Consider the following 11668-nt stretch of genomic DNA (forward strand, 5'->3'; position numbering starts at 1 on the left):
TTTTTGCCTCATCTTCCTATCCCTTCTTATAGCTCACAGTCTATAACTATGATAGACTGGTGACCTGTGACAGCCACAGCCTCGTGCAACTCTGCAATGATTAAAGGGAAATAGAAAATGGATGGATGGCTGTAAAAGCCACCAATTGGTTCAGTTTATATTGAAACAAAGCCTGCATCTAGGATTTGTGAGCAGAAAGGTCATGCAAGTTAAAGACTGTGGGTAGGCATTAGTAAAAGGCATTGGTAAAGAACAGTAGGTCTTACATTTCAGGTCCAATTGTGAGGAAGGAAACTATGTTTTCCAAGCCAAGAGTTGGGTCTGTGTGTTGATAATATGCTGCACTGCAATTTCTTTCCTGAAACGGATCTCACAATAACAGCCTTCAAAATTATTTTTGACTTTATTTTTTTCTAGACCATCTACCAGCCCTTCATTCTTTCACCCATAAACTCAGTGGAAGGATGGAGTACTATAGGCATCATAGCAAAGATAAAACATAGATGAAACTTTGCATCTTGTGATCAGATATTGATGTAATCTACAAAGTTATGAAACATGTGACTTTAGCTATAGAGTTAGGAAAGCTTTAGAAGATGTATTTTCTGATCTTTTCTGTTTGCACCATTTCATGCATACTGTCACATAACTTCAAAATGCCACATTTCTGTGGCAGTCAGAAAATAAGGGGGTCTTTGGACTGCCTAGATGTTTCAAGCCCCTTCCCCTTCTCTCAATCCTCGAGCTTCCCTGCTGCTCTGGCAAGACAGGGAGGAAGATCGATTGGGTCTGACAGAAATAAAAAGAACAGAGCCAGCTGATTGATTCATTAGCTGAGCTGTGAATGACTGGTGATTTCGCTCTGACCCTAACAAGAGGTTGCAAGGGTGAAGATTTTTTGAGGGTCTGAATAAATGTGTAATGTTTGGAGGTAATTTGTGCATACATTTGTGTGGTTGAGCAATTAAGCAACTGTCATTATTCGTTTGAGTTAGACTTGTGTTCGAGATGGAAATGAGAGGTCAGGAGGGACTCCCATCGAGTGTGAAAGGGGAAAGAGAAGCTGTTTATAGTCTGACTTGGCACAAAGGGTGGGGGTAAATCAATATAGCCCAGCACTTTCATCTAGCTCAATGTGGTTCACATTATCTGAATAAAAAAGGAGCTAACAAGGACCATGTTCAACAAATATAGTAATACCCTGAGAAAACAAAGAATTATGAGTGGTTTTCATAATTGCAAATGAAAAATTGTGGCATGCATTTGTATACTGTACTCCTGAGTTAATACTTTAGAACCACCTTTTCCTGCAATTACAGCTTCCTGTCTTATGATGTATCTCTCTATCTACTTTGCACACTGACTGCATTTTTCCTCATTCTTCTTCACAATGTGCAAAGGTTATATCTCAGTTAGTTACTCTGAAGGGCATATTTGTACATTGGCTTTCAAGTCTTAGGTTGGATATGATTTTGACTAGGTCATTCTAACTTATATGTATATATACATTTCCCTAAATCATTCCATTGTAGCTCTGGTTGTATGGTTGGGCTGTAATCTTGCAAAAAGGTGAACCTCCACTCCAGTCTCCAGTCTCTTGCAGATCATAACAGGCATTCTTTAGAAACTGCTCTGTGCTTAGTTTGATTTATTTTTCTATCAACTCTAACCAGTTTCCTTGTTTCACTGTTTTGCGTGACCAAATTTGATCAATTTCAAGGGGTAGAAATGCTGCCATGCAACTCAATGGAAATCTTCTTAATCAGTAGCTGATAGACAATATTTTAACAGTTCTGATTCTATAAAACTAATGCATCAATCTGACCTCTAATTGCAACTAAAAACAGGGGGTTATCTCTTTCACACACACACACACACACACGCCTATATATCTGCATATACAGTATATATATATATATATATATATATATATATATATATATATATATATATATATATATATATATATATATATATGTGTGTGTGTGTGTGTGTGTGTGTTCTTGGACATTCTTTATGTTGTTCTCTAAGAACACATATTTAAGCCTTTAAAGTTACAATGTCACTTAGACTTCACATCAACCCTGGCTGAGGTTAAATAAATGTTCTTCGCAGCGGGCAGCTTCTGAGGAAGGTTGTGGTGGAACCATGGGGATTATGTAAATATCTTCACAAAGGTTGCATGTGATTGGTCCTGCTGCCACTGAAATGTGTTGGATTTGCCTGGGGTGAGCTGAACAGAGGAGTGTGTTTAGGAAGTTTGGGGGAATCTGCTGAACTGTTGATAATGGAACATGGGTCTGGTTAAACCTGTTGCTGTTACTCAGAAAATCCAGAAGAAAAATTATAAAAAATTTTACTGAAGAGGAAAGAGTTCCTCTTCCCTGAAGGTCTTTTGAAGTGCACATGAAGCGCAACTGGAAAGTGTTTTTGACACAGAGAATAAGAAGCATGGCAAGTGTACCAGCCTCCTTCTGCAAAAGCCAAACTCAATATGAACAGGACCGCTTTCACACAGTTCACCTTACAAAGAACAATATTGACCATTTGAGCACCTTTTCTCTCAAACAGAAATTGCTGTTAATTTTCCCAAACATTTAAGCCCATCATATCAGTTGATACCAAAGCTCTTTATTTAAAAAACTAACAACCTTCACACACAAGCTGACTCAGGATCTCCATTTAAAATGCACAAAGGTTACTTCTTTTTTCTTAAAAGGAATTAGGCCTGCAGCTAAGCTGGTTTCCTCAAAATATTGAGTTATTAACCACCCAGTTATGGTTCAATTCAACAAAAAAGTCTACCTGTTCTGCATTCTATTTCCTTCATTCCTCTTTTCTTACATTTAACAAGACCAGTAGAGGCTGAAACCAGGTAATTCCCCTCAAGCCTCAGTGTTTTACAGCTGTGTCCACTCTCCACACAGATGTAATGGGCCCTTTTTAAATAAAAATATCAAAGATCTCTTTCTGCTCTGTTGGCAGAAATTTGTTACAAGAGTCCGAGGCTCGTAAAGAAACAGTAGGAGGAACTGAGCTTGAAAAGCTGCTGGAAGGAGATATCTACTCTTTTGAGCTCCACCCTTTGAGTCTGTGTCACACAGCCTAATAGTTGTCATGTGTCCATTCTCGGTAGTGCGGGTCCAACATGCAAAACCTTTATCTGCAGACTGGCAGTGGAGATAAAGAGAAGTCCAGCATACATCCCTAACAAAGCTTATGTGCTGCGGTTATGCTTTGAACATTCTCCACTTGTGAGTTTCAACAGTATTCAGTATCTAGAAAGAGAATCCATACCCCTCAACATTTTGTCATATTACAACCACAAACCCGTGCTATACACTAACCCAAAGTAGAACACAATTGTCAAGTAGAAGCAAAGGGAAACATGGTATTCATTCAAAAAGGCGTATTTTGAAAAATATTCAGCCCCTTAAATGTGATACCTATTAACACAAACTACTGCAACCAGTTTTCTTTAGAAGTCACCAAATTAGTAAATAGATTCTACCTATGTGTACTTCAGCTTTAACATTAAAGCAGGGGTTTGCTAGCAGACATTTCTGAACAAGTGGCATCAGGAAACCAATGAATGCAATAGACATTTAAGACACTGCAGAAATGATAAATTTCAATCAGGGCTAGGTTGAGAAACAATTTCGAAAGCACATCACCTCAACATACAATCTACATGATGAAACATGGTGAAAGCAACATCATGGTGTGGTGAGGCTTGTCTCCAATGGGGCCAGAGAAGCTAGTCAATAAATCAAAATGAAAAAGGAAAACAGGAAACAATTTGAAAACTCCAATACAAATAGGATGGAAAAGTTATCTTTTCTTGTATCTGCTAATAAGCAAAGGTAAGCTGCACAATCTTTTTTTTTTTTTTTTTTACAAAATACGCACCACTTTTCAATGGTATTTTTATGCACTGCTGAAATTAGAAGGACCCCAGGAGATTGATTGTTTTATGACTATTGTTAAAGACCAAGACTTGCCGAGGGATGTGAGGTCCGCCTAAAAATATTCCATGAGGGGATCAGTTCTTGGCCTGTGGGTGGAGGTCATGGGGCGTGGGTTTGCCGTGGGTGGAAATCTCAGCAGGTACTAACTCAGTAATAATCTGGACAGTTTGACACATGGTAATCTCAGCTGCGCTTTATGGGCATCCGGTGCAGACAGGGGCTATAAAACATCAACTCTGATGGCCATTAATATTACGCTGAACATTTCACCAGCATTTTGAAAGTCGTTTATATATTTCATTGAGAACCTCAGAGAATGCCCTATAGTAGCTTCCTTTCATCTGTACTTGTACAAGAACCTTCAATATAAGTTGATTTTTCAACTAAAACCATAAACAGCTAAAGTGTACAATAAGTCAACTAACTTAATTCTTTTCCCACACACTAGATTGTAAACCCAAATGAGGGAATGTAAGTCTAAAAGTGTTTGTTTTCTCTAACCAATTGTGTGTGGATTATCTACAGTTGCAAAGAAAACAAAAGTCACTCTGGTATTATCCAACCTTCTTTTTCATTTATAAATGCTAAAATAGTATATCCATCCCGCTATGCAGTTATCATGTTGCATCTTTTTTTAATCCTCCTCACTTGACACCCAGACACACTGCACCCCCAGCAATGCACACACATAAAAACACTCCCCTATCTACGTATCCCAACCAATAAACACACTCCTTCTGTTTAGATGTACCACCCATCTTGCACTCCCTGCAAGCGCAAAATCTCTCCCTGGCTCTCTTTCACTCCCTCCGTCTGTGTCTCTTCCTTTCTGTCTCTGTCGTTCTGCTTGGCCGCCTGCAGACAGCAGCAGTGTTTGCGTGTGTGCCGGTGTGTGTGTGTGCAGGGGTGTGTATGTGTGAGAGAGTCAGAGACTGTGTGTGTGCATGCATGGTGGGCAGGCTCAGAGACATTTCCCCTCCCATGCTTGCTCTCAACAGTGGGTGTCAAAGACCTGCCATCCCACAAGGCCCCTCTGTTGAATGCCAGGATAGACTTCCCAAACAAATGTCACACAAATGATTCGTCCATAAAAACTGTATACATACTCTGAAATTTTGAGTGCTTCAAATGCAAATTCTGTTTGAGAAGACCCTCATGCCACTTTAAACTACTAAGAATAGTTTGTAAATTAATACTGATATACAGTGACAAAGGTGACAAAATCTGGAAACGCTGGTCACATTCATTTGACTTCTTTCTCAAACCTACATCTAGTTAAGTAAGGTTGATGGCACAGTAACTTGTCACCGTCATGTGGATGAAATATGCCTGCCTCATAAATGACAAGGTCATATAATTAATGGAAATACATGCACAATATTTAAATATGCTGCAATCAGATGTATTATTGGGAGTAAGATGAATCAGATCATTACCTAAATAGATCTACTGTGTACTTTTAAGAACCTAAACTGTAATAAGCAGCTGCTTTATGACAGCCATGAGGTTTTATGAGATTCTGACAGGATGATTACTCTGAGTAACAATGCCAATTTCACAGTTTTATGCATAGATTTAAAAGATAAATGTAAGATATTTACTGTATTTTATCTTACACGGACAAGCAATAAGTCAGGCTATTGCTAAAATAAAATCACATTACAATGACAATTTTAACAATGTCATCTTAAGAATGTATTTATGTTTTTTTATTATTATTTTAATAGACAAACTTGAGTAAAAAAAAAACAATCATATAAATCAAGAAGTGTACATAGTGTGTAATATTACTTTTTTCAGTTCTGCACCTTATAAGGAAACACAATTGTAACAAGATGATATTAAGTGATAAGTTTGTTGGGCTACATAAAGTGGTGTGTAACTTGTCTGTCACTGCTAAAGAGACCTAGTGTCCTTGAAGAAGTGTTACTATAATATGAGTGACAGCCTGTGACTTTCACAGTCTGATATCTTCCCCAAAACACTATTTTTTTCACATTTTTAAGTAAACAAAGAGCAGCTGAGCCTTCTTTCAGCCAGTTACTGGGCAGTGTGTGTCAAAACCATCATGCTACACGACATTGGAGAAAACTGGTCAGTGGGATCTTCTTAAAAGGAATATTTAAAACATTTTTTTTTTAAAGTTTGATACTTAAACAAAATTTACTGATGCAGTCTTAAAGTTCTAAAATAGTACTTAATTTTCTTTCTCACTGTCCTACTCTCACTAGTTTTCCTATACCATCCTTTCCCAGGTGAACCGACACCCCAGCAGGCCGAATACGGCAGCAGATTAACTGCATATGAAATTCCAGTGTGGCGACGTCGCCATTTAATTCATGAACCATCGGTAGGTGAGCATGAGCGCTTGTTACATGCCTGCTCGATCTGAAAAGACTGTCAACTCTGCTGCAGATCTCTGGGCCTATGACCCAAATCCGCCCCTCAAATCCAGCCACCATCACCAGTGCGCTTCTCCCACAGCAACCCGCCCCAGCTCCTCAAAATGTCGTCATCCACTCCTCCATTTTCCCCCCAGAACGCCCCATACACCAATCTGAATCTAAGTCAAAGTACATCTGTTCAACATGGCGTCAGTCTATAGCATATGACCCGATGACTGGCTTGAATCCCCTGCCGAGTTCAGTATAAAGGGACACTGACGAGGGTGACAGACTGGCACAGTTGTTGTATCTCATCTCTTTTTGTAATTTCTATAAATCGTACTGTTACAAACAGCATGGACGATAATCAGAAAAATATTTTAAGATACAGTAAGTGATGACACATTTTTAAAACTTTTATAGATAGATAGATAGATAGATAGATAGATAGATAGATAGATAGATAGATAGATAGATAGATAGATAGATAGATAGATCAGTTTAAGTGGCTGAATGACTTTGCTTTTATTTTGCAAATTCACTTTCACGCCTCTTTAGCCCAATTCCACTCAGCCTTGAATAGCCTGTGTAATAGCCACCACAGTCACTAATACTTCCCTTTGTTACTCCAACGGAGACCCTAAATACATTTGTTCAGTAATTTGCCTCTGAATGTCATGTAGAGGAGATCCCAGAGAAAAGTTTGACACAGCAGCTTCCCGTGTGAGCCCCGCTGAGGGCCCACACAGCCTGATCCTGCGTCTATAAGCATGGAGGCCTTATGGCACAGCGAGCACGCCGGACAAATGGCCCCCACTTACTCTCTTTATTGCGAAGGTTAATTGTTCTTAGCGAGCAGCGAGACGCCTCAGATGATCTATTGGAACTAAATTGTATCTTTTATTTCTTATTGTAGAAGCGACTAAGTTTTACTAAGTATCTTTTAGGTCTGCTTTATAGATGAGTAACAAAATGTATACCTTTAAAATATTGCTTTAATTAAGTTGCATCCAGTTTATGTATTTTATATTGTTAATTTTAATGTTAAACTCAGTATTTTTTTCTTTTTTTTTTTTTTTTTTTTACATCGGAACGATGACGACGGTCAGGTCAGGGCGGGTATCCCTTGTCAGAGCGAGGGGGAGAGAGAGGAGAGAAATAAATCATGTGAGAACTGTTCGATGAGAAATGTGCCAATTGAAAACAGGCACAAGAAAACTCCTGTGGAGGTGTGATCTCACCCTCATAAAAACATGAACGTGCGCCACAAAGGCCTGCTTGTGCGTAATCATGCCACGAAATAAACAGCCATAAATAGAAGGGAAAAAAGGCACAGAGCGGGGAAATCCTGAGCGGTGACTGTAAGGTCCGTTTGTCTTTGTTTAGACATAAAATGTTGAAAGCCGAGTTTAAAATTCGCATTAGACTACGGTCACACGCATATTACTTAAGAATAAAACGCCTAACTTAGAGTAAGTTTTTTCAATCTTAAATATTAACATAAGCGCAAAACTCCCCATTATCCAAGCATTTCCTCGCGAGTGTTGCTTTAATATAAAGCAGCGGGGTATTAAGTGGAACAGTACCAAAGCGTCCTGGGTATTATTAAGTTCTGGTTAATACATTTTGTTTTTACTTTCTTCCTCCTCCCATCACAGGTAATTTACACCGAATGGTAAGCAAACTGCCTCTGCAACCACATTGGACTGTCATCGAAGCAATTTGTCTCCTCAGCTTTCCAGCAGCTGAAGGTTCAACAAGCCAAGGCCTCATGCATGCAGCTATTCCCCACCGAGGAATACGGTGACCCTAATGGGCACCGCAACAAGCCACGTCGCACTTTGATCAAAGCAAGAACGGCATGGATTTGCAATCTAATTAAAACCAGCAAAAATAAATAAATAGAAAAAGAGAGAGAGGGAAAAAAACGAGACAGGAACCAGAGCAGTAAAAAGTACCATAAAAGATGATTCCTTAATTTGAAAATGAATCAGCTTGACGTCACATCATTCAGCACAATGTGTAGACAAATTGAAAGAGAAATAGCACATTAAAAGCAAAGCACCTATTATTTGGATGTTTTATTTAGATTATCATCCCCCCCCCCCCCCCCCCCACACCCCTCCTAAGCAATCACATTTACCGAAACCTCTCCGTGTAATTGTGTGATAATTGCATTAGAGACAGTAAACTACATCTGCAGGATGAAAGAGCCCAGCTTTCATTGTTGCATTTCATTTAACTGGTTATACCCAAGAAACGACACGGAAAGGAAAACATTAATTATGTCCTCGCGAGTGTCGCCCAGGGTGCCCCGATGACCCGGAGGAGACGCGCTTCGCTCCCTGGTAAACGCTCCCCGGTCGATTCCTCCTGTTTCCCTCGACCTTGTTGTGTTCATGATGCACCAGAAACAAGTTCCAGCAGAGGCCCATAAATCATCAGCTTGTATTAAAAAATCTTAACAACATCCTCAACCTGGTCAGTCGGGTGCAATTTATGGCATAGGTCACGCAGGGAATAGACTGCTATAACGAAATAGTTCAAATACACCAAGCAGCGCGAACCGAGATCACTTTCTTTCTGTTATTTCCTATAATGCCCGTCTGTATCTACCTTTCTAACTCCCCAAGAATTCATTCGTTCAAGCCATGTGTTTTAAGTCAGCGGTTCCCAACTGGGGTCCGGTGACCCGCAAGGGTCAGAGAGAAGGAGCCAGGGGGTCGCAAAGAAAATAATCGCCAACATTTTGCCCAGAGGAACCAATAAAATACATTTGGGTAGGTTCTTTCTCTTGGCAAGCCGTTTAAGAAATCAACACTTTTTTTCATGATATTTTTTTTCCCAGACAGGGGTGTTTCATTGTTTTTCCTGTGTATTTTTGTTTGCCAGGTTCGGGCAAATTAAGAAAATGCAAGAGTAAAAATTAGTCACAAGACTTATGTTCACAAAAGTAGCCCGAGAAGTTTTCTTCGGACGTTTTGAACAACATCCCGAGTCTGAATACAGCTACAGTAAAGCCATCGCTTAATTCACAAAACGCTTTTCAGAATGCACTTCAATCCTGTCTCAAATGAAGTACAGTAAAATACATAACTATTTCAATGAAAGCGCAATTCACTTGCGCTTACACGATAAAACTTTTCAGGTGGGTTGTGGAGTCAGATCGAGAAACAAACAGAATGATGAAAAAAGAAGAGCTCACTGAACCAGTGGCCCACTGTCCTACTTTCCTACTGGCATCGGAAACTAATGTGCGCCTTGCCCGAAACGCAAGCATCCAGAGTTCAAGCTCCAGGCCCCTTTCTCTCAGCCTTCTTTCTATCATATCTCACAAGTAACATAGAGAGATGCACCAAGCGGTACTAAGCAATAGAGAAAGAGAGTAAATTGCTTAAAGAAACGACAGATTGAGTTTCCCATTGATTTTACGCAGTGAAAACATCAGGACTCAGCTAAAACAGATGGTCCCCGTGTCGAAGCAAATTACTGTAAATAACCAATCAATATTGTTTATATATATATATATATATATATATATATATATATATATATATATATATATATATATATACATAGTCTTTGTAAAACTTTTCAGTCATTCTGATTTTCAGTCTAAAGTTTGGCATTTTGAAAATTCGCAAGAACTAAACTTTTTATGCTGTATTTTCACTTTTTTCTTTCCTTTCTCCTCTTTTTTAAGACCACTTAAACTGATACGGAGTCCAGATGTCAAAAGACCACACATGCAAACAAGCCTAAAATACACGGAGCCGACCTGAAGGGAAAGTGGCAGTGGGGGGCGGACTGGTGGTGGAGAGGCCGCCGCCACTCCCCGATGAGACCTGCTGTGTGTAGCTAATTTCCCTTGAAGTGAAGAAAAAAAGCTAGCAAATTGCTATCTGATCTTTACAAAAATAATAATAATAATAAAGACAGTCTATCTATAATGTATAATTGGAAGGCGTGAGCTTTAATTGCAGAACAATTGCATATTGAATGAAGCCTGCCTTCACCGGTGCGCAAACTCCTCAAAAACAGTTACTTGAAAAATAAATAAATAAATAAATACTTTAGTTTTAATGTTTGAATTGAAACAAATAAAAATTGAGAATGTGGCTCAAGATTAGCTTTCGGGGTCTTACTAGTTTGGAGTGGTGAAAAAAAAAATACGCTCAGAGGCGAGCCTGCGACGCACCACAACACCAACAGAACAGAAAAAAAAAAAAGATCTTACCTTCAACGGCGGAGACCACGGACACCGAGAGGCTGCATAAGAGCAGAAAGTAATCCATTGTCATAAAGTGCTCAACTTGGACATGAACACAGAGCCGCGGCTGAGAAGAGTGTGGAGGTACAAAACAATCCCGGGGTGACCCAACGCTCCACGCACCCCCAGTTCCGTCCTAGTCCCAGTTGCTGCGTCAACGCTCCAGGCTCAGAGTTATCCTCATTCAACAAAACACTCAGAGGCGAGAGTTCGCAGGAGAATAGCTCTGACCTCGGAGTAAAAATGTGTAAAAACAGAAGCCCTTCTCGCTTTTTGTGTTATTTTCACTGATCCCCAAAGCACCCTATTAAACCAGAGAGCACGCAGGCAGCGGGTGCAAGTCTCCCAGTCCCTTTCCTGCGCACTGAGTAAACAGACGGAGAGCAGGTAGTCCAGTCCGCGGTCACCATCCAGACAGCATTCCCGTTTGGAGATTCTGCTACAAAACAACAACCTGCTCCGGGAGATTCCACAATACTTTTTCTTTTCTGCTGGTCAGAACAGAGGTATCAGAGCCATGCCGAGTGGTCCCATATGAGCATGTGGGTGCTCACGTGCGTCCGCAACCCAGTGGTATTCCCGTAAAGAAAACAGCCGCGCAGTTCACAGATATTTATTCCCTGAGCGAATCTTTCCTCTTCTGGCTGCTCCGTTAAGCCGTCTGTCTCGCTCGGATCGTGCACAGGAATGAAGCTCCAGAGAGAGGAGGAATAAAGAGTGTGAGGAGAGACAGGGAGAGAGAGAGAGAGAGAGAGAGAGAGCGAGATAGAGAGGGAGACACACACACAGGGAGAGAGGAGGGGTTACAGTGTGAGCAGCTGCGCTCAAAAAATGCCAACCTAAAAAATCACTTAGTTTCAATCTTAAAGTAAAAAGTATTTTTCGTTTAAAAATCTAAATCTATGTATATTCACTAATTTTGTTTGACTGTTTTTTTTAATTATATCTCTCACTCATTTCCCACAGCACAGAAATCAATACTCTTCTCTCTTTTCCAAATATTTATGGTATTAAAATATATATGTTTTAATATATAGGAAATGCTT

The 11668-nt window shown here is 39.8% G+C and overlaps 1 protein-coding gene across 7 annotated transcripts in view; it reads right to left on the reverse strand.

Annotated features, from left to right (window-relative positions):
- Nucleotides 1-11338, reverse strand: part of ephb3b (eph receptor B3b) — a 67008-nt gene extending 55670 nt beyond the window's left edge. For 3 of the 7 annotated variants that reach the window (XM_028027173.1, XM_028027169.1, XM_028027168.1), the window contains exon 1: nt 10590-11335. In XM_028027173.1, coding sequence (XP_027882974.1) covers nt 10590-10653 — 64 coding nt within the window. In that variant the 5' untranslated portion in view covers nt 10654-11335. Of the gene's footprint in view, nt 1-10589 lie in introns of all 7 variants that reach the window. The other 4 variants (XM_028027172.1, XM_028027174.1, XM_028027167.1 and 1 more) reach the window with 3 other exon arrangements.
- Nucleotides 11339-11668: the final 330 nt, after the last annotated feature.

The sequence above is a fragment of the Xiphophorus couchianus genome, chromosome 9 (genome assembly GCF_001444195.1).
Source record: "Xiphophorus couchianus chromosome 9, X_couchianus-1.0, whole genome shotgun sequence".
Classification (NCBI taxonomy): domain Eukaryota; kingdom Metazoa; phylum Chordata; class Actinopteri; order Cyprinodontiformes; family Poeciliidae; genus Xiphophorus; species Xiphophorus couchianus.